Genomic DNA, 27,693 nt, shown 5'->3' with positions numbered 1-27,693 from the left:
AGGTGTGTAAGTTAGACACCCCCCAATTTACATTCACTTAGACCCCCTAACTGTTAGTTCTCATCAGAACCAAAAAACCAACTTGTAAGGTAGTCTCAGTGGGTGGAATTTCCCAAAGAGGAACTGGAAGAAAATGTATATTAAAATAGAGTGAGAAGGATATTTTTTACAGCTTGTTACTCCCCTGCAGTTCCAGGCCTGATGGAGAAGTGGATTCTTGTGACGGAGGATGATGAAATTAGTATTTTTACCTGTAATTTTGTCTTGATTGAATCAGGACTGGGGCTCCATTGTGCTAGGATTATGCATGTCTGCTGAATCACTACAAATATTTCTCTTGCTCTTTCTGCATTACTGCTAGGCTATTTGTCCATCACTTAGGACAGATCTGACACTGCTTCCCTACATGTCTGAAGTTCCTAGCTAAGACGTTAATAGGAACAGTGTTTTCAAATCTGTAGCTCTATGATGACTGTAGCAATTCTTCAACAGATGGGAAAAGGAAAAAAATACTTTGAAGGCTGGTGAAGGAAAAATAAAGCAAAGATTTGGGGCATAATATTGTTCAGGTCACTCCAGTCCTTAGCTTTGATTAGTCATAAGGTTATTGAAGTGGACACAGGCCCTTGACAGATCAGAAGACTGTGTGTTTCAAGTGCTGCTTTTGCCAACCTTTGGATCCAGGGCTGGCTTCAGGTTTTCTGCCACTCCAAGTGGCAGTGAAGTAAAACCCAAAACGATTGGCGGCACTTCGGTGGCAGCTCAATCGTGCCGCACTCCATTCTTCGGCAGCAGTTCGGCGGCGGGTCCTTCACTCCCCCTCTGGTGTCATTTCGATGGCAGTTCAAAGAGGAAAAGAGGGACTGAGGGACCAGCCGCCGAATTCCCACCAAAGACCCAGACGTGCTGCCCCACTTGCGGACGGAGTGCTGCCCCTTTGTATTGGCCACCCCAAGCACCTGCTTCCTTAGCTGGTGCCTGGAGCCGGCCCTGTTTGGATCATTAGTGTTGTGGTTTTATTTTGACTACCAATAGTGTTCTTAGCTGCTCCTCATTTTTAAGGCAATAGTCATTGCAACGAGAGCATTGCCTTGGGGATGGATGAAGAAGCAGCTGGGCTGGGTCTATTCCTAGCGCTGTGCCCCGTGATGTTACTTTTGTAATCTGGAGTCAAGATAACACATAGGACAGGCTGGGGAACTGAATTGATTCTTTCTTAGCCACCTCACTGCACTTTTAAACCTTGTTCATTACTTAGAGACCACAGAGATAGGTGCTGTGTTAAAGAGAGTTTCAGAGAGCAGGGGTATGGAGAGCTTATAAAGACAGTATTGCCTTCATGCAGCTGAAATACTACATGAAATGAGTTGGCTAATCTTTGCCTGGTATTCAGTGTACAGTAGTCTAGAATGCAAAACTACCACACTGAATTTCAGCATGATATGGCTGTCTGGAACAGCTGTGGCAACATGCATACGGAGCACAGTTATTGGCTAACTGCATACAGCGCTTCGGTGATGAAAAAGCCAAAATAGAGCCAACAATTGCCACTCAGTTGTATCTGAGATTTCCCCTACACACAAAATAGAGAATAACTGTCATAACTGCATGGCATCTTTTAACTTTTTAGTGAAACCACTTCTGGCCTTCAGAAGTATGAATCTTCAGGTCCCTAACACTTGAGTTAATTAATATTAGAAGGTGTGTAACTATTGCACACTAATAAACAATTGATTCTACCCAGTAGAGGGCAGTGTTACGCATACCTCCAACCTGTTGATTACATGGATGCTTTATAACTATGTTGTTGTTGGACGGGTTTTGTAATATATAGAAGACACAATAAAATAGTAACAGATGAATTTATCTTCTTGAATTATCTTAATGATAGTGCAGATTTAATGTTTGTTTTTCATGATTCAAATGTGTTAATCTGGAGCTCAGAAAATGGAAAACTTAATTAACACAGATTAAGTCTAATTGAACAGTCTGCTAGTATATACATAACTATCTGGACATAATGGTAATAAATCTGCTGGTTTTCCATCTGATTTCTAAGTTATGGATGAAATAAAATGTGAATATGACATGGAAAACAGTCTCCACTGGCCCAGGGCTGGTGCAACCATTTAGGCAAACTAGGCGGCCACCTAGGGTGCCTAGTGGTTGGGGGCACCTAAAAGTCCCCTCAAGCAAGGAGGTGGAGTGGAGGTGAGCTGGGTGGGGGAGTGCGTGGGGAGGGCTGCCTGCAGTAACGTGGGAGGAGGCACACAGGGGAACAGCTCCCCGCCCCAGCTTACCTCTGCCTCCTCTGCTGAGCACACACCCCAGCTCTGTCTCCTCCAATCAGCGTTGCAAGCCTGGGTGGGGAGGAGAATTAGAGCAGCGCCGGCATGCTCAGTGGAGGAGGCGGAGCTGAGGTGAGCTGGGGCGGGCTACCCAGGCAGGGTTAGCTTCTGCGGGGGGAAGTCTCCCCAGGCGGGGTTAGCTGCCATGGCGGGGGCGGGGGAGTCTCCCCAGGTGGGGTTAGCTGCCGTGGCAGGGGCGGGGGAGCCTCCCCAGGCAGGGTTAGTTGTCGTGGTGGGGTGGGGGGAGAGAAGGGAAGTGTCCCCAGGCGGGGTTAGTTGCTGTGGGGGGACGGGGGTTAGCTGTCACGGTGGGGGGGAGGTATGTGCTGTGGGGAGGCTCCCCGGGTGGGGGGCTGAGTTAGGTGCCGTGGGGGGGCAGGGTTAGCTGGGGGGGGTGCAAGGTGGAAGTTTCGCCTAGGGCGCGAAACTTTCTTGCACCGGCCCTGCGCTGACCTCTAGCTCCAAATGGCCTTTCTTCTTCGCTGAAAAACTCTGCTAGGCCCAGTAGTTTGGGTACGTCTTGTGGGCTTTGCTAGTCACAATCTTCTTCTCTCCAAACCTCCAAAACCTCGCTAGCCTACGGGGCCAGTGAGGCCTCTTGTGACTCTGAAGTGCAATCTGTCACAAACCCCTGGATTTCACAGGGATCTAGTAGAGACTTTCATATTAAGCCTACTCAAGCCAAACCAGTAGTGGCCTTGCATGGCCTGGAACCCATGCACAAAATTGAATAAAGTCAGTATTTTTGTGCTGTCAGCTCCAAACACAGGTAGAGTTTTGCCATTCCCTAGGTCCTACATATGGCTAGTCAGCTTTGTCTCAAGGTTTTTGGTTGATCTGGCAATGCATCTGTTTTGGCTATTGGCTGCATGCATAGGAGCTTACCACAACTTCCTGGTAACTAATGGGGCAGAATTCAGAATCCTTTAACTTCATTTAATTTTTTCTTATTTGTATCTAGATTTTGGTTCCAAATCCCAAGTAAAAATATTAAGACAGAACCTCTCTGTGGATCTCTAAGTGCATTGCTTGTCTGATTTTTTTTTTTTTTTTTTCAAGCTTTCTAGTAGTGAGAGACAGTGTGATCCAGTGGATAGTGCACTGGACTGGAATTGGAGACCTGGGCTCAATTCCTGATTCTGCCATTGATGATGTGACCTTGGATAAGTCACACCCAAACTTTAAAAAAAGTGACTTTAAAGTTTGCTTGTCACAATTTTTGGGTGCTCAACTTTAGATTCCTTTGTTCTGATTAGCTTTAATAATAGAAATGTAGGGCTGGAAGGGACCTTGTAAGCAGCACAAGGAGACTGGTCCTCCAAAAAAGACGACTTTAACAAACTCAGACAACTGGTAAGCAGGGTCCCATGGGAAGAAAATCTAAGGAAAGAAAAGGAGTTTGGGAGAGCTGGCAATTTTTCGAAGGGACAATATTTAAGGCACATCAGCAAACTACCGCAATGTGAAGGAAAGATAGGAGGAATCCTTAGATGCCAATATGGCTGCAGCAGGAGCTCTTTAATGACCTGAAAATCAAAAAAGAATCTTACAAAAAGTGTAAATGTGGACGGAGATGGAACAACAATACGAAATTCAGTAAAGACAGGTGCAGTGTACTACACTTTGAAAAGAAAAATCAAATGCACAAATACAAAATTAGGAATAACTGTCTAGGCAGTAGTACTGCAGAAAAGAATCTTGGGAATATAGCTGATCTCAAATTGAATATGAGCCAATAATGTGATGGAGTTGTGGAAGAGGCAAATATCATTCTGGGGTGTATTAATGGGACTACTCGTGGTTAAAATTAAGTGTGGGTATAAATTATTTCCAGATTGGGGTTTCCAAAGCAGTTATGAACACCAGAATTACAAACTGACCGGTCAACCACACACTGCATTTGGAACTAGAAGTACGCAATCAGGGAGCAGCAGAGACACCCCTTCCCCCGCCCAAAAAAGCAAATACAGTACAGTACTGTGTTAAATGTAGACTGCTAAAAAAATAAAGGGAAAGTGTTAAAATGAGATTTGATAAGGTAAAGAAACTGACTTAATACAGCTTTGAAACTTTACTATGCAAAAGCAAAATGCTGCTTTTAACCATCTTAATTTAAATGAAACAAGCACAGAATCAATGTTCAGTTGTAAACTTTTGAAAGAACTCACGCTTTGTTCGGAGTTACAAACAACCTCCATTCTTGAGGTGTTCATAACTCTGAGGTTCTACTGTACTAGGAAGGATTGATGACCTTGAGTGGATTAATCAGATCAGTTTCTCTGCTTGGATGTAAGTGGATGCAACTCATTGAAATCAATCTAGTAGCACCAGTATATGTCAGCTGTGAATTTGGCACACTAACAGGAAGTGGGAGGAAATGCGGCCTTCCCAATATGATCTCGCACAAGATAGCAGCAGCACCTAGCAACCAGGCCATCATCTGACTATCAGTGGGAGGAATACAGACACTGGGACAAATTCTGTGGTCCTTTATCTGGTAAAACTCCCATTGGTTGCTCAGAATTTAACCCATTGCTGCTTACCTGGCTTTGCATCTGCCCTTCTGGCAACAGACTTTCCTCAACAATTAAAGGACTTAAACAAACTTTTTTTTCATTTTCCCAGCAATAGAAAGTTGTGATGTTAGAAATTATAGCATAGATCATAAAGTAGGGATATTTATACTTAAGAGTAGTTGATTGTGACTTCTATTTAATTCACCTGAATATACTGTGTAATATGTAAAATGACTTCCAAGATGTGCTGTTTTTCTGCTTTCCCCAAAGGTATCCAGGTAAGGTGATAGGCTAGCAAGCTTGAAAATGCTGAGAACTTTTTGGATGCTGAGAATTATTGGGCTGTGGAATTGTCGTCTAATGGAAATGATGGAAGCTCCATTGCTTTAGACATTTAAAGCTAGGCAGGACAAAGCCCTAGAGAATTGTTGGGGATAGTCCTGCACTAATCGGGGGAAGGACTAGATGTGACTAGGTCTTTTCCATCTCTAGTGAAGTGCATCCCAGAGATCTGTGAAATGGGAGGAAGTTTACAAAACAAACTGGGCAACACAGTATGGGGAGGAGGTGAGTAGCCCTCAGTGGTGAAAGAACAGGTTAAGGATGATTTAGAAAATCTGGACAGGCAAAAGTCCATGGGGGCTGGATGCAGTGCATCTGAGGGAATTGGCTGATGTGATTGCAGAGCCATTAGCCTTTATCTCTGAAAACTCATGGTGATTGGGGGAGGTCCCGGACGATTGGAAAAAGGCAAATATAGTGCCTATCTTTGAAAAAGGGAAGCAGGAGAATCTGGGGAATTACAGACTGGTCAGCCTCACCTCAGTCCCTGGAAAAATTATGGAGCAGGTCCTCAAGGAATCCATGTTGAAGCACTTGGAGGAGAGGAGGGTGAACATGGAACAGTCAACATGGATTCACCAAGGGCAAGTCTTGCTTGACCAACCTGATTGCCTTCTACAATGAGATAACTGGCTCTCTGGTTATGAGGAAAGTGGTAGACATGATGTACCTTCACTTTAGCAAAGCTTTTGATATGGTCTCCCACAGTATTCTTGCCAGCAAGTTAAAGAAGTATTGATTGGATGAATGGACTATAAGGTGGATGGAAAGTTGGCTAGATCATTGGGCTGAATGGGTAGTGATCAATGGCTCGATGTCTAGTTGGCAGCTGGTATCAAGCGGAGTGTCCCAGGGGTCGGTCCTGGGGCTGATTTTGTTCAACATCTTCATTAATGATCTGGATGCTGGGATGGATTGTACCCTCAGCAAGTTCATGGATGACACTAAGAGGTAGATACGCTGGAGGGTAGGGACAGGGTGCAGAGTGACCTAGAAAAATTGGAGGATTGGGCCAAAAGAAATCTGATGAGGTTCAACCAAGGACAAATGCAGAGTCCTGCACTTAAGGCAGAAGAATCCTATGCACTACTACAGACTGGGGACTGACTGGCTAAGTGGCAGTTCTTCAGAAAAGGACCTGGGGATTACAATGGATGAGAATCTGGATATGAGTCGACAGTGTGCCCTTGTTGCCAAGAAGGCTAATGGCATTTTGGGTTGTATAGGAAAGAGCATTGCCAGCAGATCAAGAGACGTGATCGTTCCCCTCTATTCGCCACTGGTGAGGCCTCATCTGGAGTACTGTGTCCAGTTTTGGACCTCCCACAACAGAAGGGAATTAGACAAATTGGAGAGAGTCCAGCAGAGGGCAACAAAAATGATTAGGAGGCTGGGGCACATGACTTAGGAGGAGAGGCTGAGGGAACTGAATTTATTTAGTCTCCAGAAGAGAAGAGTGAGGGGGGATTTGATAGCAGCCTTCAACTATCTGAAGGAAGGTTCCAAAGAGGATGGAGCGAGGCTGTTCGCAGTGGTGGCAGATGACAGAACAAGGAGTAATGGTCTCAGGTTGCAGTGGGGGAGGTCTAGGCTGGATATTAGGAAACACTATTTCACTAGGAGGGTGGTGAAGCACTGGAATGGGTTACATAAGGACAGAGCTATCCTTAGGGGGCGTGAGGGCTGGGACATAAGCGCTGAGTTTCTATCTGATGGGGGGGTGCTTCCCCTGGCTCTGCCCATGCCCTTCCCCCACTCCACCCCTTTCCCCAAGGCCCCAGCCCTGCCCCACCTCTTTCTGCTCCTACTGCATCTAGTTCCACTCTCCTTCCTGATTGTGCTGTGCCCTTGCTCTTCTCCCCTCCCACCCCAGCGCCTTCAGATGCCGTGAATCAGTTGATCTGTGGTAGGCACTGGGAGAGAGAGGGAGGTGCTGATTGGTGAGGCCTGCTGGCGGGCAGGAAATGGTGGGGGGAGGGGGAGATTGGTAGGGGGGCTCCTCTCTGCCCCTGCCTCCCTGCACCTCCTCACGAAGCACGGTACCAGGGCGGTCACCTCAATTCGCTGTACACTAGGGATGGGTCTGCCTAGGGAGGTGGTGGAATCTCCATCCTTAGAGGTTTTTAAGGCCTGGCTTGAAAAAGCGTTGGCTGGGATGTGGACCTCGTCCTGCTGTGAGCAGGGGGTTGGACTAGATGACCTCGTGAGGTCTCTTCCAACCCTGATCTTCTATGATTCTTCTATGAGACTTCTTTACAAGAAAGAGAATAGCAATGGAAGGGAGAAAATGAGTATATGACCAGTCAAGTGGTAAATAAGTTACATTACATGCAGAGAATGCAAAAGGGTCAAGGAGTGAAATTCAGTGTTTGAGGGCGGGAAGCGGACAATAAGGCTTAAGGATAAGAGGCAAAATGAAGCTCTATAGCAGTGATTCTCAATTTCTTGTCTATTATTCATCTCTTTTTGATAGAGATATCCAAGAGAACTTCTCTTTCTCAGTCCTGATTCCACACCTTTCTACTAGAGCTATAGTACTTGGTTACCTACAAGAGTGATATTAAGTCAATATTAAGAAGGAAAGATGAAAAATTCACTTTAATGTGACGAGTGAAGCTGCTTGCTTATGTCCCACCCACTATCTCCTATTTATTTCCCCTTGCTATATGTAGCACTTTCCATTTGTTAGTACCAACTCTTCCTTCATGTCCTGCAGTTCTCTTGCTCGATCATGTTGAAATTTGGCATCCCGCCATTGTTAAACAATTTGATTATGGCTGAATTTATACCTGACAAAGAAAGGGGCTTCATGACAGACTTCACAGCTGGTTCTGAATCAGGAGCAAATTCACTGAAATCAATGGAGATAAACTAGTTGCCAACCATGTGTTCTAAGGTTACAAGATGAGCAAAGAAGGCATGAGTTTTTTAAGAATATAGTATATTTTAGGTTCTTTTTATGTGTTTCAGGGATTTGGCCCTGTAGGATCCATGTTTCCAAGCTTTTCTTCCCAATGATGAGGGATACCAATGTGCATCTTTTTTAAGAATGAAAGATGAGATTCTTACATTAGCACATGACTCTAGGAATTGAGGCTTTAGGAAAACAAGTATCAAGTATCGCAAGACTTGCAATAAAATTGCATGAGTTACCTCCACTGCTAGTGTAAAACTTATTAAATAAGATCTGAATTTGGCCTTTTAGTTGCAGGTGTGGCAATCCAGATTGGCATAGGCATGCAAGGGGGTCTGTTAGAAAACTCTTGTATGCACAATTGAAATGTATTATGGAATCAACTGAATGTTACTGCAGCAGGTGTTTCACACTTTCCACCATTACAAGCAAAGCAGCTTTGAAGTACACCTGGAAATGCTTTCTGCACCACTAGTCCACAGACCACAATTTTGGACCACTGTACAGTACAGCCCACTAACCCCCACCTCCACCCAGGATAAATATGAAAGCAGCTGCAAGAGAGCTAGTATAAAGGATTTTACCAGATTTTACAGGCAACAAACTAATTAAATAAAAATTGAAACCTAATTAGGAAAAAGGAATCTCCGCAAGGGACTTTTGACCCTAATTGCAAAACTGAAGGATCAGTTACTTAGTGTAGCATTTTTAGTGACTCATTCCAACTTGTTTATATGCATATTAGATTCTAGGTTGTACAGTATTCAGGAAATGGAAAAATGGCAAATATAGCCATTAACCTTTACATTTTAGGGCAAAAGTCACAGCTTCATTATTTATATGTTGAATCACTTAAGGTGTATGTAGTACGCCCAGAATATTCAAAGAGTCTGGCTCATTTCACTTGCCTCTGAATTAGCAGGCATGCACGTCTGTAAGGTGTACGCACGCATTTTGTTTGTGTGGAATAAAAAGAACCAGTGAACCTGGCTGATAACTGGAATTTGGTTTTCTGTGCAGAGGGCCTGATCCAAAGATCATTGAAATCAGTGGAAAGACTCTTATGGGCTACAATGGGCATTAGGTCTGGCGCTGACTCTGTCCTTTTGGAGTACAGTATGAAGAAGGAAAAAGAAAAACAAGAAAGTTAAAACTCCACCCAGCTCCCACTGATTTAAACACTGTGAAAGAAGAGGAGCTACCTGCCATCATGAGGCTTCCTGCTGAGAGAAAGTGTTTTAGTACAATGGACTGAGAGTTGTTGTCCGTCTGAAGCATTAATGCACTGGCAATAGCCAGCTGTTGAAACACAATGGCTGGACCTTGTCAGCAATTGGAATAGAAGGGATGACAATCTGAAACTCTTTAAGGCTGAAATTGGACAGGGCTGAAATGTCAGAGTTGGCTAGAAGCAGGCTGTGTAGATTCCCCCTGGGGCCCTCCCCAGCATTTTGAGTTATTTGATTTGCTTGTTTTATGGCACTCTGTTGGAGTTCCCTGTAATTTAGACTGAAGGCAACTTTCTCAGCTAATTGATTAAAGTTTTATAGCCATTCTGCTGGAATTTTGGAATGGATCTCTGCTAAGCAGTGTGTTGGTGTTGCAAATTAGTGTCTGCCAGAGCCACCAGAGGGGCCACACTAGCCGTCAAACTGACTTCTGTCCCACTACATGGCCAGATTGATTTTCTCCCTCTGTTTGGCAGGGCTGCAGGCAGTGCTGTCATTTCTGACAGATGCTATTGGGGAGTGGCTAACATCTTCTACTCTGACTTCCTGCAGCCATCTGGGTTCAGGGGATGGTTATCACAAAAATGAGGGGAGGGGCAGCTTCCCAGGAGACATTTGGCCCACATAAGAGGGAGGATATGTTTCCCTGACACTAATTAATTTGACTCTTCCCCCACAGCAGTTTCAGCCACCTGCTGTATTGTAGACAGAATCACTGTATGGTGTCATGGGACAGCTGTTCTTTTTGGGGAATTAAGTCCTAATCTGCCTGATTGCTTTATAAAGGTCACACATGAGGGTGACTGACTGACCCAGGTGGCTTATTAGTAAACAAGCACCTAGACCTGCTAAGTGACTCAAGATCAGTTGGAGGGAACTCCAAAGGGAGACAGGAAGCTCCTATGGAAGGGAGATCCCTAGAGAAGCCTGAGCCAGAGGGTTGAGCAGGGACACTAAGGTGGCACGTGAGCTGATTTTCAGTGGCACTCTCACTGCCCGGGTCCTGGCCACCAGTCTGGAGGGCTCTGCATTTTAATTTAATTTTAAATGAAGCTTCTTAAACATTTTTAAAAACCTTATTTACTTTACATACAAAAATAGTTTAGTTATATATTATAGACTTATAGAAACAGACCTTCTAAGAACGTTAAAATGTATTACTGGCACGCGGAAACTTAAATTAGAGTGAATAAATGAAGACTTGGCACAGCACTTCTGAAAGGTTGCCGACCCGTGCCCTAGAAGGTGAACTCTTTAGGGAACCTACTGAGATGGAGATGGAGAGTATGTAAGAGCTTCTGCTGGGAAGGGGAGAACTGCAAACAGCAGGCATCCAGGAGGGCCTAGTCTCAGCCAAAGGTCCCCCTCATGCTGGCCTGATGCCCAGCCTGGGAAGGATCACCCATTGTCTCAGAGAAGAGTTGTAATGGACCAATCTTCCCAGACTCCAGAGTAGGATGTTACTTTGGTAGGGGCAAGAGGCCTAACACCAGAGGAAGAAATTGGAACCAAGAAAACCCTGGAGAAAGAGCCTGGATAGAAGCGAACACTGGATTCAGGTGGGAGACCTGGACTAAGAATGGGATGTTGGTGTGAATGTTGTGTTTGTTCTGTGTTGGCTTTTCCATTAATAAATGAGACTTCCACAAGGAGGTGCTCTTTAGCACTTAACTGGCTGTGTGGACTTGTTGATACTCTGGGTGAGAGGAAAACCAGTTAAGGGCTCATCTGCAACACTATGCTTCTCTGCAAGGGGGCATGCTGGGTGAGACTGGAATGGTGAATACGGCTGCTACAGTGATCAGGGTGAGAGGAGCAGAGGGACAGATCCAGCAGTATCGTATCTGTAATTTTTTTGCCTACTATCTTCCTATCCAAGAACAAGCATTGTTTTCTGAGGGAGATAAGAGGGTTGAAACCCCCTTCCCTCACAAGAGGCCTGAGGTAGGGGTGCAGTCCTGAGTGTTTGTGCAGAACAGAGTTTTCTGTCTGACCTGAACAATCTGCTTCTGAAAGTCTGCTATATGGTTCCAGGGTGTCCCACCAACCCTGAAAATATTTTCCACATTTTGATCAGTTCTACTCAGCATATCCCAGATCCTATTTGTGCCCTGGTGGTATATTCCACACTAGCACAGTGTGTGTCAAGTCCTCGATTAGTAGCTGGTCCATCAGAGGATAACAGCCTAGCACTGTGACCAGGTAAAGCAGTCATTACTTTACCTTAGGAGGTCTGAACTGTGCTGTAGGTCCTAGGTTTGCACGATTGTGATCTGTGCTGCTGGTGGTTGTTACAGTGGAATGAACATTTTTCTTTTTAGCCAGAGGTATTTAGGTGGGCATTCTGCACACTGAGGAAACAATCTAGAGTGCCATCTCCACTGTAACTATAGGGTCCCATCCAAGGCAGATCTATGCAAGTTCACCGACAGTAGTGTTTTCCAGATAAGTGTGCTAGATACAGACTCATGTTCCACCCAGATGGACTGAGGATGAGTGGGTCCTTTTGAATAAAGATGTGATGTTGTCATTTTTTCTCTCTGCCATGTACCATCACCATGACCTGGCAAGAGCGTGTGTCACCTCGACAGACAATAGGCAGTTGCTCCAACAGTGGAGGAAATGGATGTTCATACATCTGTGATAGGAACCTAGAATATGTTGAAGTTAGTCTTTCTACCACATACTCTGAAAACAAGCAGTTATTTTGCACTGTACTCTGAAGGAGATGCCTTTTTGTGCCAGTCAGACTTTAGGGTTATCATTTTCTTTTATGATCACACAAGAAAAGAAAATTGTATTGAGATAAATATTTGCCTACTTGCAGGTACACAGACACATTTGAGCGTCATAAAGGCTAAGTGCCATGCAGTTTGATATACCCCTCATGGCATATAGAAGAACTATAGGACAATAAGAAATATACACCTTTAATGAACAAAATGTCACAGTGGTGGCTTTTTTCATTAAACTTTTCAGACTAGGTTAATATAAAGTATACTCCGATAGTAAAAAAGGGCTGATTAAGTTATTTGATTGACTGTTCCTTTTATTTTAGGGATAGAGGATACAAGTGTACAAATGAGCAGCATTTCGTTCTCTCAGATTCAGGTATTTGGATTTGGAACATGGTAAAACTCAACCCAAGGAAGTCATATTTTTGTGCCCTCCGATTTCTAAAACGAGAGTGTTGGGATGCAGTAGAGTTACGATCTTAAATCTGCCTCACTTTTTCATTTTCCTGAGAATGATGGGGACTTTCAGAGTTCTATGTTAGAGGTTAAACAAGTAATCCACACAGAGATCCTTTGAACACTGACTAAGCATTATGTTTACAAAGCTCAGTAGTGGATACTACTGTAGTCAGCATTATAGCTTTAATCCAAACTACATTAGTGTCCAGTGTTAGATGGCAGCACCATAGAAGGCAGAATTGAAGTCATTTGTTGTTTTTGCAAAGGCTGTTTAGAAGAATCCATACCCTTTAGACCATCTTCAGTCAGCTGTTTTTCAGAACTGTAGAGCTTTCCTTCTGTCATTTTATTGATTGCATCCTGAGATCAGTAGCTTTTTTGAATGAAACTTGCCATCATCTGGCAATTAGAGGTTAGAGTCTGTGCATCAGTAAAGATGGTGATTACATGAAGCTGATTCTCCTAAGCAGCTGATGGATGAACACAATCCTGCTTATAATCATCCCCCCATCCATTTCAGGTGTTTATACATTTTTGTCACAGGCTTTCTTTCTTTGGTATTGTCTATTCCATTTCCTTTGGTCACTGCATCCATAGCAGCTGTTTCCAGGTTACAGTATACTGCTGAGCATCTTATTCCCATGATCTTGAACTGAAATGAGTTGTATCAAGTGCCTGGTTAAAGCTTAAGCATGATTATGACGAGAAAAGGGTAATGATCAAGCAATAAACTTCAATAAGGCAGGCATTATCCCCTCTTAACAAGCCCCTTGTGTGAGGTACATAAGAGTTCCACATGCTAACAGAGGGATTGTAAAACACATTGAGTTGATTGTAGGATAATAATGCCCATCTCCAAAGGATTTGTAATTATTTTAAAATGTCCAACTTTTTATGTGCCTTAAACCCATTTTGCACTTAGCAACATAATTTGGTTTTTTGCTCTCTGCCACTAGAATTTGAATAGGCAACTGATGATACATCTGTAAAACATGATAATGTTCAGATGCTCTAATTATAAAAATGGGGGCAGCAGTAATTTCCATGCTAACAAATAATAGTAACTTCAGCCAGGCTCTCCTAACCATTCACTCTGCTATTCCTCAAGCAATGTGTTTCCTTAATATACATATCTAACCATTCTATCTGTCAAATCACATCCTGTATCTGATCATCATCTTAAAAATCTGTAGATCACCATTCCTTAAAAATACAAGCCACCATTACTCATTGTTGACAAATTTTCTATCCAGAACATGCTCTCAAGTCTCTTATTCCTGAATAAGGTTATCAAAAAGGTGATAAAAGGCTGACTAGAGCAGTAAGTTGGAATAGACAAAAGAAGACCCTTTTCATTTCAGCATCACACTGACATGTCAGAGAGGCAGGGCTGGTTATGGTGATGGGCAGTCTCCACAGGGGATGTCAGTATTTCTAGACTTGCTTATTGACCACTAGTTTTGTTCAGGAGAAATGAGTGCTGAGGCCTATCTTGTTTTTCTGTGTGCTGCATTTCCTCCAGGAAACATAGCTGCTGTCAGGAATCAAGACCTGCAACAGAATCATTCTCTGGGCACCCCAATGAGCACAGCTGGTCTGTAGTAGGCTGCCTGATTGACTGGAAGGGTCTGCAGCCCAGTAGCAGTTCAGCAGCTGCTCAAAGCATTCACCCATGACCATAGCTCCTGTACCTGCTTGTTCCCAGCCCTGCTCCTGCCTTACCTCACTCCAGGCAGTCTGGTTCTCACCCTGGGCTCTGATTCCTGACTTCTGACTTTGGCTCTGACCATTGGTCCTAGCATCTGGCCTCTGACTGCGGTTCTCACCCTGAGCTCTGATTCCTGACTCCTGTTCTGATGCCTGGCTCTGATACCTGGCTTCTGACTCCACCCAGCAGCTCTGGATCCTTCATAAAAGTGAGTGGGCCATGAGGCCTGCCCCTTCTGTGGCTCCGCCCCTGTCCCCCCAAAGGCACCACCCCCTGCCCAGGCCAGAAGCTGGAGCCTGGCCGGGGTAGCAGCCTCCCAGGCTGCTATGGGGAGCCCTGGACCCTTCACCTGCCCTCATAGGCATACCCTGGGGAGTGGGGACATGGGCCGGGAGTTTCTCTTGGGCTCCCCACCCAGGGCAGGTGGAGAGTCCAGGGCTCCCCATAGTGGCTGTTACCCCGGATGGGCTCCAGCTTTTGTACCTTTCACATGGACCTGGAAGAGCAGTAGTTCATCATGTTAACAATCTGATGGCTCTTATTCAGAAGCTAAACAAAGAAAATGCAGCAAAAGCCTCTAAAATGGTCAAAATTTGTCCATGATGCAACTCCATTGATTTCTGTGGAGTTACAATAAGGATCAGTTTCCGCTATTATGTTTAGAATCCAAGGTAAGATGTAAATGAAGGAGATTTTTTACATTCCTGACTCTTTACTGAAGGGCAAGGGGAGAAATATGGGGGGTGTTGTTTACCCAGGCTTATATTTTTCTCATTTATTTGTCTCTATAACTCACAGAACATACACTGGGTATAACATAGAGCACATTTATTTCAGGAGCAAGTAGCCTCTCTTTGTCATTGCAGTTGAGAGAGGCTTTCATCCATCTTCTAAAGAAAGAGGAAGAAAAGGCAGTATTTTGATACTGAGGGAACTATTTCCAAGAGAATTAGTACTTTAGAATAAAGCCAGGAATATTCTTTGAGTTTGTTCACTTGTATGCGCTTGCTTAGTCAACTTGTGAATGCGGGCAATGTTTGTGCAAGTGTGTATGTAGCCAGATTCTCTGGTGGTGTGAACTGATGCAGCTTCCCTGAAGTCAGTGGAGCAGTCTACACCAGCCCATGTTTTTAAACATCTGTATAGATTGGGCCTGATTCTCCACTCACCCCAGTTTAACTCAATTGAGTACAGTGGAGTTGTTTCTGATTTACACTGGTGTAAGTGAGATAAGAACCAGGCTCAGGATTTGTCTAGTGGTATACTCCAGAGAAGGCAAAACCACCAGGGGGCTTCATGCCATCCATGGGCACTCTAACCGTATAACATATCTACACTATAAAGAAATGGCTGCACTTGCTGGTACAGTGAATCTTCTGAGACTGAATCTTAATTGGGCAATTTTGGATGTTGTTACTTGGTGGCTTGACATCAAAATAGGAGGATCATCCCCAAGGCCAGCGGCAACACCTGTTTTCATTCCCTGAAGTAACCATAACTACTAAAGGCTGCCAGATGAGAAACCACTTTGTCCTGGAACACATTGTGCCAGTCGACTCATACAGTTACAATACATAATCAAATTTAATCTGATGGATTTTTCCAGAGATGGGACATTGTCCTTTATTAACAAACAAAACATTGTGCGGTAGGTGTTTAACTCTGTGGCTATGAGGGATTATGAAGAATCATTGCAGAAAGTAATGCATTTCCTGTTATAGCTGCTTGTTTTGCACTCAGTCCTTTTAAGCTTCTGGGATAAACCTCGTACATTTATATATTTATTTTTCTGCCACTTTATAATTTGTGTAGGTGGGCCATCCTCCGCTTCTGAAACCTTAGCCTCTTCCATGCTGCTTATGTGAAGAGGAGAGAGAAATCCATTTAAATGACTTCTTTTGTGCTTTGACAGCAGATGGCAATTATGAAACATTTAACTTCCTAAGTGCAACTTCATTGACGGTGCTTGTCCTAGTACTGTTCTAGCTTGCAAACTGCCAGCAGCAGCAAGCAGCGCCTTTATATTGACAGTGCTCTTATTGAGTACCAAAAAATAAAATAATCTCTCCAAAATCTTCTTGATATTGCAGTTTTTAGGTGAACTTCTAAGGCTTTCCTTATCCAAGCTCTGCTCTTCCATTTAGAAAACCTAGATTCTTCTGCCTTTGTTTTGCCTCTTACATAAACAGAAGGTTAGATCCTCCACAATAACATCCTCAGTTAATTTTTTAATGTTATACGTTTGTAGGTGTGTGTGTCTCTGCCATGTTTTCCTTCATTTTTTTTTATTTTGCTTTTTTCTGCCTCTGACTATCTTGTACCTTGCACTCGAATCCGTAATTCAGACAACACTATAATGCTTAATTGCTGCTTGGAAAATTTAGGGGAAAACTTCCCTTTGTGTCTGTCTTTCCCTCTGTCTTGCCAGACACATGTTTTAAAAAGAAATCCTAGTCAGCATTTTATAGTATAGGAAAAGCCCAGTTCCCCAAGTCCTTTCGATTTCCCTGTTCTGTGTTTTAAGTAGCTCTGCGTACCTTTCTGGTTGGGGAAAAAAACACTTAATTGACAAACTATGTAAAACTGGTGCAATGTACATTTACCTCCACTGTAAGGCCTATTAGTTAGGGCATGTCTACACAGCTCATGACAGTGAGCCTCCTAGCCCAGGTCAACAGAGTCGGGCTTGCAAGGCTCATGCTAGTGCTCTAAAAATATCTGTGTAGATAGCACTTTGAAGTTGCGGCTTGGGCTCTGAAACCTTGGGACTCAGATGGGCTTATGGTGCCACAGTTGTGCGAAGAGTCCTCCATGTAATGAAAATCAGCCCCAGAATATTTTTTGTGGTTGTCAATAGTGTACAAGCCTTTTGTGATGGACAAAGCAGATCAGTGACAGGAAAGCATAAGGAGAAGGAACATGTGCACTTTTTGAAATCTGATGTTATTTTATTACCCCTGCTTTATTCTGAGCTGGCAGTCAAGAACCAAGCCACTTTAAGGGTTTTTGAGGTGGTAATATCTGAACAGCATAAATTGCTCCTAACGATGTTAATTGTCATCACTGTCCACTAGTATGAGGAGATGTCATTGTGGAAACAGATGAAGCGTGGCCTAGTTGGGAAGCTAGGATTGTGACCCTAAATATTACTGCTAGTTCTAATAGTGACACCCTGTGGGACCTTGGGCAGATGGTTTAACCTTTCTGTGCCTTATGTTCCCATCTGTGAAATGGGGATGATGATATCTGCCTAAAAGATGTATCTTGTGGCTTAATTTATCAATATTTGTAAGTTCTCTAAGATTCTCAGATGGAAGGACCCTGTTCTAAGTGCAAAGTATGACTGACCCAAATCCCGATTCTTTGCTTTTGTACTCCTTTAGTGGCACTTACTATTTCATTTTTTTGTGTTATAGCACCTAGGAGCCCCAGTCAGGGACCAGGACCCCATTGTGCTAGGCACTTTACAAATGCTGAACAAAAAAGCTGTCACTGTCCCAAAGAGCTTACAATCAAAGTTTAAGATAAGAGAAAACAGAGGGATGCAAAGAGACAAAATTGTATAAGGAAACAATGAGACAATATTGTTTAAATAGACAAGTCAGACACAGGGTGTGGGAAGGTATAGAACACACAAGGTGAGTGAACAGTGGGTGGTGGCAAATGGCATGTTAATTCCACAAATTTTGTTTATTTGGGGTGCATGGTTACTTAAGAGGTGTTCAGCTAAATGGAAAGAGAAGGGAAATGGTGAGTGGGGCAGGGTAAGGGGGAGCAGAGGGTAAAGAAGGTCATTGTGGAGTGAAGTTGAAGTGAAGAGCCTGGTGAGGCAGATGAAGGGTTGGTGCAAACAGCCAATCAGCACAGGCAGAGAAAATCAGAGAATATTCTATAGTCTTGACTGGAATGTCCAGAGACCCCTGCTTTGGCTCCTTCTGCTACTACTGCCTGGACTCTCAGGCTGGCTGCTCTTGGCAGTTTTTCCGCAAGGCTACATGCTGAGGGCAGTGCAGGAGGTCTCCCCTGCACAGTTCTGTGTCCAGAGGTATTTTAGGGTGAGGGATATCCCTGGTTGGGCCCCATTTTCACCACTCCCCATCGTGCAACAGTCCCTGCTTTGGCTGCTTTTGCTCCAACCAGCTTGTGTCTCTGGATGGCACTTCATAGAGGGAGCACTCCCTGGAACCTCCCAGAGTGGCCAAAATGAATTGCAATCTTGGAGTGTGCACTAACAAAAGTCCCCTATGGGGCTTCTCTGAATGGTATCTGGAGTCAGTTCAGTCCCTGGCTGCCTCCAGGGTCATAAGGTGAGACCAGGAGGTAGCAGCATGGAGCTCAGGTGCACCTTAGGATCTGGTTATGTAGGAAATTTAAATGAGAGAATGGTGTATATAGTGTTGGTGAAGAAAAGACAATAAGGGACAAGAAAAGGAAACTGCAAGGAACAGCTTTCTCTGTTTTGGGCTTGCCTAGATTTGGTTGTGGTGACCTTGAACCAATGTTCATATAGTAGGCCTTGTAATAAAAGGGCCTACTTCTTTAGGATTAGCTCTCCTCTAAGCCCATGATTCCAGTCCCATACTTTTTCTGAGGCAGTTTCTATTGGAAATATCTCAGATGTTACAGTGATGAAAACCACATAAGAACCTAGATAGACTGAAGATAAGTTCATTTTAATGCACTAGGCATGGCTATTTAGTCACGTCTCCCCGTTTTCTATCTGTACTGATTATTTCCTTTCCCTGGGCTGTTGGATTTAACATTTTTAAATAATGACTCTCCCCATGTTGCTTGTATCTCCCACTACTCCAGTCCCGCCACTGGCCAGGTCACACTGCAGTGTAACTCTGTCTCTCCTGTGTATTTGCTGCCCCACCAATTTTGGTATCCTCTGTAAATTTGATCATGGCTGAGTTCACACCACAGGAACAGCTGACAAAGAAAGCCATGAAATGGTCACATGAGGTGCGGAGAGAGGCTTGTATTTTTGTTTTTGGGTTTAGAGTAATTGATTAAAAAAGTCTCTGAAAATCCTAAAATAATCCGAGACTAAGCTGAAATTAACTGGAAACATCACTGCTCAAGAGTGCTGGTCTCCACAGTTGGAGAATCATTGCCTTGAACAACTGGATAATCTGCATTGTTAATTCCCTCTGTCTGTTTGAAAGAAAATCAATAACTATGTGACATGTGAAACAGTAGAATGTATCAGAGAATAATGGTTAAGAGTGTTTCTCTTCCGTCCTATTTTACTTGCAGGGCTCCTCCATCCATCGATTTGATGTTTAATTTCATTGTTGTCCATTAAGGAGATGAGAGGTTTGCAGTCTCTCAGATGGCTGGAATCCAGCATTTTAGATAGATATTTCTTCTTAGTTTCCCAATTAATTGGATTGGTACGTGGAAGGAAATCTGAACTGCGACCCCTCCCTTTAAGTGAAATAAGTCACAGTTCTTCTTTTTATTCCCTGTCTTTCTCTTCATTACAAACTGTTTTAGATTTTACATATTTCTAATTTTGAGTATTTTAGGCGAAAAAGTTAGTGGTTTCTTTTGTAAAGATGGGGAAGAAAATATTACAAAACAAGCAAAACTGCATTACATGTATTTGTCACTTGAGGAGTGCAAAGAGTTTTTTGTTTGGATGTAGTCATTCCCTGGAAGCATTCGTATCCCAAATGATGCCCCATTGGGCTGCTACATGAAAATCAGAGAGTGAAATTGACTACAAACCAGAGTGAAACTGCCAATGCTGTGCAACATGCGAAAAATAGACAAAAGGCATGAATGGGCAAGAATAAATGAGCTGTTTAAAATGTTTTCATTTTTAATAATCTCTGGAGTTTTTAACTAATCAGGCATCTTTCTCTTTTTTATCCCTCAGAAAAGTTTCTCTAATCCTATATATTTCAGTGGCTTTAAATGCTTCCCTATTTTCTCTCTCCAGTTTTTCCTATTTCTAGCTTTCAAGAGTTCGGCAGGTGTATTACCTTTCCTCCACACCACTTGTTCATGTTTCAGTCTTTAGTCTTCTTTTGGTATGGTTTCTTGCCTTTCTTCTGTTCATCCTCTGTGATCTCATCTTCCTTCCAAATGCAGTATCGTGGAAATCTCCTTCTGGCAGTGGAGAGCAAGGCCTGTCAAGACTGATTTTCTTCCCTCTTTTAGAGAGGTTTGCTAGAAAGTGAAGCAAAGGACTCTTTCCTCCCCACACCAGTGATGTAAGCATGCAGCGTCCGGTGCAGCAATCCCAGCTTCCTTGGATGTACCACCAGCAAATAGCTACTGTCTCTTTCTCCTCTCCCATTCCATTCTTGTCTCTTCCCAATAATTCTGTTTTCTCTCCTCTTTCCTCTTCTTCCCTACTGTTTAGCTTCTGCCCAGTTCCCTCCCAAAGCTCCAGAGCATACCTACAGCATTGGAGGACTATGCATTTATGCTTCCTTCAAGGCCACGAGAATTGTGCAGTCCTCATTGGTTCCACTCTGCTCTTGTTAGTTTCTGCCCACATCCTTCCCTGGCAATTTTATGACAGACCTAGGATTAAACAGGCAATAAGGCCAGTCTCCTCTCTTGTCCCTAGAACTCTCCCTGGTAGACCAACTTGGGGAAGTTGCTCTCGTGCTGGGTGTGACTCAGTTGCCACACTGCTAGTCTGGTACCTTTTACAGGGAGTAAACTCACTTTAAAAATTAACTGTTTCTCTAGTTTCTCCTGCAAGTGTGAAGCAACTATTGATGGAAGTTTGAGCCAAATAAAAATGTTGTTTTGTTAGCAAGAAAGTGCTCTTGTGTGATTGTTCTGTTGTGACAAATGTCCCAGGGTTCTGCTTGACTGTGCCAGGTTTTGAGAGAGCTACTCTTTCTGGTGACTTTAATTTCCTTGTAAAGCTGAAACATTACAGCCTTAAAAATAAAAGTCAATAAATTGAATAAGCACAAATTTTGGAGAAGATGTTTAAAAATAAGCATTTTAAAATGACATTGGTGGCAAGTAGATACTATTCTGCTAATTAGCTGGTGCATTGTTCCTGTAGTACCTCTTCTTTGGCATTAGTAGTGTGAATAGAGCCCATCATTTCTAGGTTGCCCATCATTTCTAGGTTGCCCATTCAAATCCAGCCAGGAGATGAAGCACATTGGTAGAGCAGTGGAGGGATGCTTGTACTGTTGATTAAAAAAGGGAACTTTGATCTTCAGGGCTATCTAACGGTGTTTTTAACATGTGCAATCTTCATATAAGTGATATTATTTAATATTTTATGCCCTGTCTCACTCTTTTTTATTAAAAATAATAAACTACAAGATCTAACACCCATACTGTGTAACCTGTTTTACATTTGTAACCTGATGTGATGATTAGTTCATTTTCAAATGCATGAACTGTTTTTAAGCCTTAGAGCAGAAGGAGGGAAATGGTGGTGATAGCAGGAATAGCACAGTCTAAAACATGGAACTGATTCTTCATCTTTCAAATACAGCTACTTTGAACTGGAGAGCAGCGGCCTGAGGGACGAGATTAGATATCACTATAGATTTAATGGAAAGGCAAGAACAGAGGTGTTCCCGTACCGGATGGCAGATGGACAGTGGCACAAGATTGCACTGTCACTTAGCGCATCCCACCTTCTGCTTCATGTTGATTGCAACAGGTAAGAAATTGTGTTCTGTAAATTTTTTTTCTTTTTTAGAGAAATACAAGCCATCTCTTTCCTCCCTCCTCCTCCTCTCCCCTGGGAACAAAACTGCAATTGGAGAAAAGAAAAAAGCTGTTCTATATTCTAAAGTGACCAAACGCAATAGAGTAAGAAAGAAAACAAAGCATAAAAATGAAACGGTACATTGTGATTATGAACACATGTAGGAAAGGTCGATTGCTGATTGGGGAGTCTTAAATATACCTCAGTGTGCTGTAGGTACTGGCTGATGTTATTTTCAGCTGTGATTACATTTAAGTGTGATAGACGGTTGTGCAGTCTGTTCTGTCTGCGGAGTGCTTCACTCAGCATGCCTCGAAACTTGAAGAATATATGAAGCTGTTGTTTGATCTTCTAATTTCATTTCACTTAATCAAGTGTCCTTTTTTAAAAACAAAATGAAAGCCTAAATGACTTTTCTAAAGGGAAACTTGTAAAAGGGGCTGCTCTCCTTAAAAGTTCAATATTGGTACCATTTATTTTCTGGCTGCGAGTTCGCTACCTCTCTTTAAAAAGCTGTAAGGGTTGCATATTGCCACCATTAGTGTGCAAGCCCCACTCCCCACAAAACAAAAACACAAGCAGGAACAAAAAGCTACCCACCGAGAAACTGCTTGCATTTGGGACTTGATTTTATGATATACTGAGCACTCATCTCTCACTGAGGTTAGTGGCAGTCAAGGACACTCAACGCAACACAGGATTGGGCATTTGAAGACAGTTCTGTGTGGAAAAGATAATAGATTCATTCCTGCTTGTACTGAAATGAACACCAAAACACCCCTTGACTTCAACAGAAGTTGGATCAACCCCTCCTCCCCCCATATGAGGTTTTATTGTTGCAGCGCTTACATGATCTAGGGAGCATAGGTGATGGATCTAGGGGTGCTGGGATGCTGGCTTTCCATTATACACAAGGTTTACAGTTTCGTTCAATGGCTGTTAGCATCCCCACTATACAAATTGTTCCAGTGTCTCTGCAAGGGAGAAGTTATTGCCCTCTACATTCTGCATTTCATTTTAGAAAGGGAACTAGAATGTGATTATGGCCCTATTCCCTGAACAGTAGGATGCAGATCTGCTCCAGCACAGAGAGGAGAGCAGACCATTATGTGAAGTAGTGCAACCTATACCCCCTGTGCTTGAGAAGAGATTCTTCTTCTGGGGCGGTGCAGCTCAGCTCTGCTCCCAGCATGCAGCCATAACTAACTATCTCTGTTTGGTTCTATACTTTTGCAATAACTTCCAAGGCAATGGGAATATTTTTAAAGCCTGGCTTGAGGGCAGAATGTAGTAGAGGTTTAAATGGGGAGGGAAAAAAAGACACACGATCTTAAGCTCCTGGCTCAACTGTAGCATCTCAATTCAGTTAATTAGAGTTTTTTCTCCAAGTGTTGGCATGAACAGTTTGCTTTATATCTTAAGCTCCTACACCTTTGCGTTCAAGAGGGAATCAACTTTTTTTTTATTGTACCGATATGTCCTGCTAAGACTTGAGTAAATTTCATAAGAAGGTGAAAGTGATCTGTTGTGCGTAAAAACAGAGAATGCCAGCAAAGGATACTGTTGAGAACTGCCAAAAAATCTGAGCCCTCCTAATCTTTAGTGGGAGAAAAACTACAGCTGAAAGTACACGCGGAATCCTGTATTAGGTAGGGTAGATTTTTATATATAAATGTCAACATTTTAGGATGGCTTAGTGTCATAGGCTTTGAGCTAATTCCTGAATGCCTAATAAGAAGCAGTGCCTGTATGGACTTAATTGAACGAACAAATTAAATCACAGGAGAAGAGAATGCTATTTTAGTCAATAGATGAATACTTTCTGCTTCCTTAGGATGTGCTGCTCTCCCTGCTGCAGTCTTTCAGTTCAATCTAAATAAATACTGGGGATGTGTATCTAATTAAATAACTACTAGCCAAAAGAACCAAAAATGCCACTCTAACTAGTGTAGGGCCTGTTTTTCACTGGGGCCTCAGCACCGCCCTCACTTACACATGTGCAGTTTTATGTATGTGCACACCTACATATATCGTTTTGGGTACTAATATCATTGCATACACTGGAAAGGATTGAACATCTGTGAGGGAGCAGATGGTGGAATTGGAATGTGCAAAAGTGTCACTTCCAAATGTTAGAAACTATCATGTGCACGAGTTAGAGCATTAAAAGAGGATGTGAAAAGAGCTGTGCGTGTGTGTTGTGAGTGTATGTGCAGTCAAGATCAGAAAATCAGCTCTCTAATTAGTGACAAGGTTTGGCTTGATACCAAAGGGTAGTTCCTGCCTATAAAAGTTAGAGAACGGGCCAGGAGGTAAAGGAGCCTGAGAGCCTTTAATTCTTGAACAAATCCGCCAATCTATTTTTATACCTCCCTCAGCCCTTTCATCCGCATCCTGCTGACTCAGACTATCAGATTGACACCTGGTACTTGATTAATCATTGACCTTAGTCTTTCAAATTCAGTGTAAAATTGTCCTTTTTGTATCTGGATATGTGAAAGGAAGATACTTGACAATTAGTGAAAGCCTTTGCTACCTTTTACTTTGCACTAATGAGATGAATGTAGTGAGGTGAATATATCAAAGGCTGTAAGTTTGCCCCAATGTGTGTCATTTTAACATCTGCTCTTCCCATGTCTTGATTGCTCTTTTCAGTGCTCTTGGAAGACTCTCGGAGTAAGAACCATTACAGAGTCTGATATTGGAGTTCTGAGGTGCTCACACAGGTAGAAAGATTTGGACCTGTGTTTTGAAGTCTGATGAAGTCAATCGGAACTGTTCCATTAACTTCAGTGGCCTTTGCTTTGGGCCTTTGAATAGCAGTAGGAGGGAACAAATGTTTACACGTAGCCAGTGATGTGTTACAAATATTAAGGGTTCATGGGAAATAGATATACCTGCTGACATGCCTTTAACATGCAACAAAAGTTTTTAAGGTACTTTGAAGATGAGCAACCTATGGTTTTGATGGATATTCTTGGTTATTTCCTGTATTTTTTTTAAGAGAAAGAGAAATGGAAACCAAGCAGACTAAGAAGTGGGGTCCATCTGAAAAAAATGTTGTCTGCTCCTTTTATGTTTCTCCTGCTGGAGTAGAGCATCGGAATAAAAAGTGCATGAGCAATGAGAACTTTTAAATTGGAAACACAAACAAACAAGAAAACCAAACCAACCAAAATACAGTAAATAGTAAGGTGGGAAATTTGTTTAAAAGAGTGATTCTATTGCCTTACCTGCTGTGCGAAGCTTTCTACTGGAGGAACAAGGGGGTGCTTTACAGAGCTGGATGATTCCCCTTCCTCATTTAAATATATGGTCCATGACCCAGTTCTGTTGCATTGCTTTCTTTATTCCTTGTTCTTGTCCTTTAAGATTCTGCCCAGTGGAGTGGCAGGAGCCATCAGAGAGGAGGTTAATCAGGAAGAGTGTTGTGTACAGTGTGCTATAGGCATACCCAGTATCTGGCCTAAAGTATTTATTGGAAATTATTTTTTCTCCTTTGCTCACTGAAAGCCCTTGAGTGTGTCATGAAGGATCTAAACCTTTTAGAGTAAACAATATCCCCAGATAACATGTCAGTTGCTGTCATGTCTATAAAATTATAGTTATTGTAGTCAAGGTACAATAGGGTATTCAGGATGCATTCAGTGTGACTCCATTGCCTAGAGAAGGATTATTTTTAACCCACTGTACATAAGTAACGCTAGGTAATTATTCAGTAAAGCAAGGCTGGTCTTATGGTTAAGGCAGAAGACTTTCAGACTGAACATCTTAGTTCTGGCTGTGGTTCTGCCAGAGACTTCCTGTGTGATCCTGGGCAAGTCTACTGACTTCAGTGTTTCTTAGTTTGCCTGTCTGTAAAATAGTGATATAATAGTACTCCTGGGTTTCATGGATGGGATGGGGAAGGCATTAGTATCTGTGAAGTATTCAGATACTGTGTTATGGTGATCAGCACCATAAGGAAGCCATGAAATAAATAAATTAAAATGTGTAGCTGTAGCCTTACCCAGCTGACATTGACAGCTCTGTTTGCTCTCTTGCAAGGAGGTAGCTGCATAAGGTCATCAAGGGGAACTCCATGAACATGCTCGTGGAGCTCCACTAGCTTACAAGGGGCACTAGGATGGAGCAGAGATACCTTTGACATCTCTCTGAGTGTTGGAGCACAGCAGAATCCCGAGGCAGCTGTTTTTAGACCATGATCTTATTGCAATTGAAGTTGGTTGGAATTTTGCCATCAATTTCAATTGGAAGAGGAACAGCCTTGATTTCTTTTTTTTTTTTTTAAGCTTCCTAAATAATGATTTGGCTCAGTGACTGCTGAGTTGTAGAGGTCCACAGAGTTCCAGAACTTGGTAGCAGCAGGGTCTAACTTCTGTTCAATAGAGACCATAGCAATGTATTTTTAGACTTTGAGACTTGCAGTGCTTTTTCATGAAACTGAGAATGTTGATAGACAGGTTCATGACTTCAGTAGGACAGGAATAATATTGTGTTATGCTTTACTATGACATTATGTATTCATCTTCTTTGTATGCTACTGGGGTGCCGGAGAGAGGATGCATAATGGTAGAGGAAATAAGTTTAAAGACTGACAAGGCTCAAATGAGTTATTCAGTCATTTCCTTAAGTGTGGTAGGAGATATATTACGCTATTCTCAAATATTATAAATTCACTTTTTACATTATTGCAATATATATTTAGATGTTCGTTATTGCACAGCAGTAAACCCACACAATAGAGGTGGTTTCTTAGAGCATGGCTATGGTGAAATTGTATTTGTGGGGATTTTTCGGAGGGAATCTTTTGTCGTTGCTTGTTTCCACTTTTTTTGTTTTTTGTTTTTGTGTGAAGGACTAATGGCATTGTGGAAACAGGAAAGAGATTGGGGGACTGTGAGAATCACAAATGCGTACAGTTTTTCCTTTTCAGATTGTAAAAATAATTATTGTGTGCCATTCAGACAGGTAAATTTAGTTCCCAAAAATAAAGGGACTGTCCTCTGTGGAGTGGTTAACCAGCCCATGGAATTCAGTGTCGTAGGTGGTCATGATCAGTAATATTTATAAAAGGATTGGGCCAGAGCCAAAACAACAGTTCTGAATACCTCCTTAAATGTCTGTGGAAAGCCTAAATCTAGATCTGAGTCCCTATTTAACAAATATTCCCCAATCTTTCTGAATGATCTGAAGCCCCCAGAGGTTGGGGATATGATGGGATTGATTCTCTTTTGATGCTGATGTAAATCAGGAGTAACATTATTGGAGTCTAGATAAACACCTCCAGATTTTTAAAAGTGACTAGTGATTTTGAGTGCCTCCCTTTTTCAGTGCCTGATCTGAGATAATTTAAAAGGGGCCTAATTTTCAGAAGGTTAATATTCCACTGTCTGGATATTAATCTACTTTAAGGTGCTCCAAGATGGATACCCAGAAATGGAGGCATCCTAAGTAATGTTTAGAAATTTTGGCCAGCTTGTATCTAGGTGTTCAACTGGCTCACTTCACTGCGGTATCTGAGCACCTAACAAACATGGATGTATTTAGCCTCACAACACTCTTCTGAGGTATAGAAGTGTTGTTATCCCTATTTTACAGTTAGGGAATTGAGGCACACCGAGATCAAATAAAAAGTCTTTGGCAGGATAGGCTGTTGAACTCAGGTATTGGAATTACAGCTGGTACAACTGGCGTAGTTGAGATCATTATGAAATCTGGGGAAATCCAGATCCAAATTCTA

The 27,693-nt window shown here is 42.6% G+C and overlaps 1 protein-coding gene across 7 annotated transcripts in view; it reads left to right on the top strand.

Moving 5' to 3' along the window:
* Positions 1-27,693, top strand: part of NELL1 (neural EGFL like 1) — a 465,038-nt gene that overhangs the window by 46,743 nt on the left and 390,602 nt on the right. For 6 of the 7 annotated variants that reach the window (XM_032794575.2, XM_075065234.1, XM_032794574.2 and 3 more), the window contains exon 4: positions 21,732-21,902. The exons of the other annotated variant lie outside the window; for it this stretch is intronic. In XM_032794575.2, coding sequence (XP_032650466.1) covers positions 21,732-21,902 — 171 coding nt within the window. The remainder of the gene's footprint in view (positions 1-21,731; positions 21,903-27,693) is intronic. 7 annotated transcript variants of the gene reach the window in all.

The sequence above is a fragment of the Chelonoidis abingdonii genome, chromosome 4, assembly GCF_003597395.2.
Source record: "Chelonoidis abingdonii isolate Lonesome George chromosome 4, CheloAbing_2.0, whole genome shotgun sequence".
In the NCBI taxonomy this organism is placed as follows: domain Eukaryota; kingdom Metazoa; phylum Chordata; order Testudines; family Testudinidae; genus Chelonoidis; species Chelonoidis abingdonii.
Note: the sequence above shows the minus strand (reverse complement) of the source record. Positions and strands in the feature narration are given on the sequence as shown.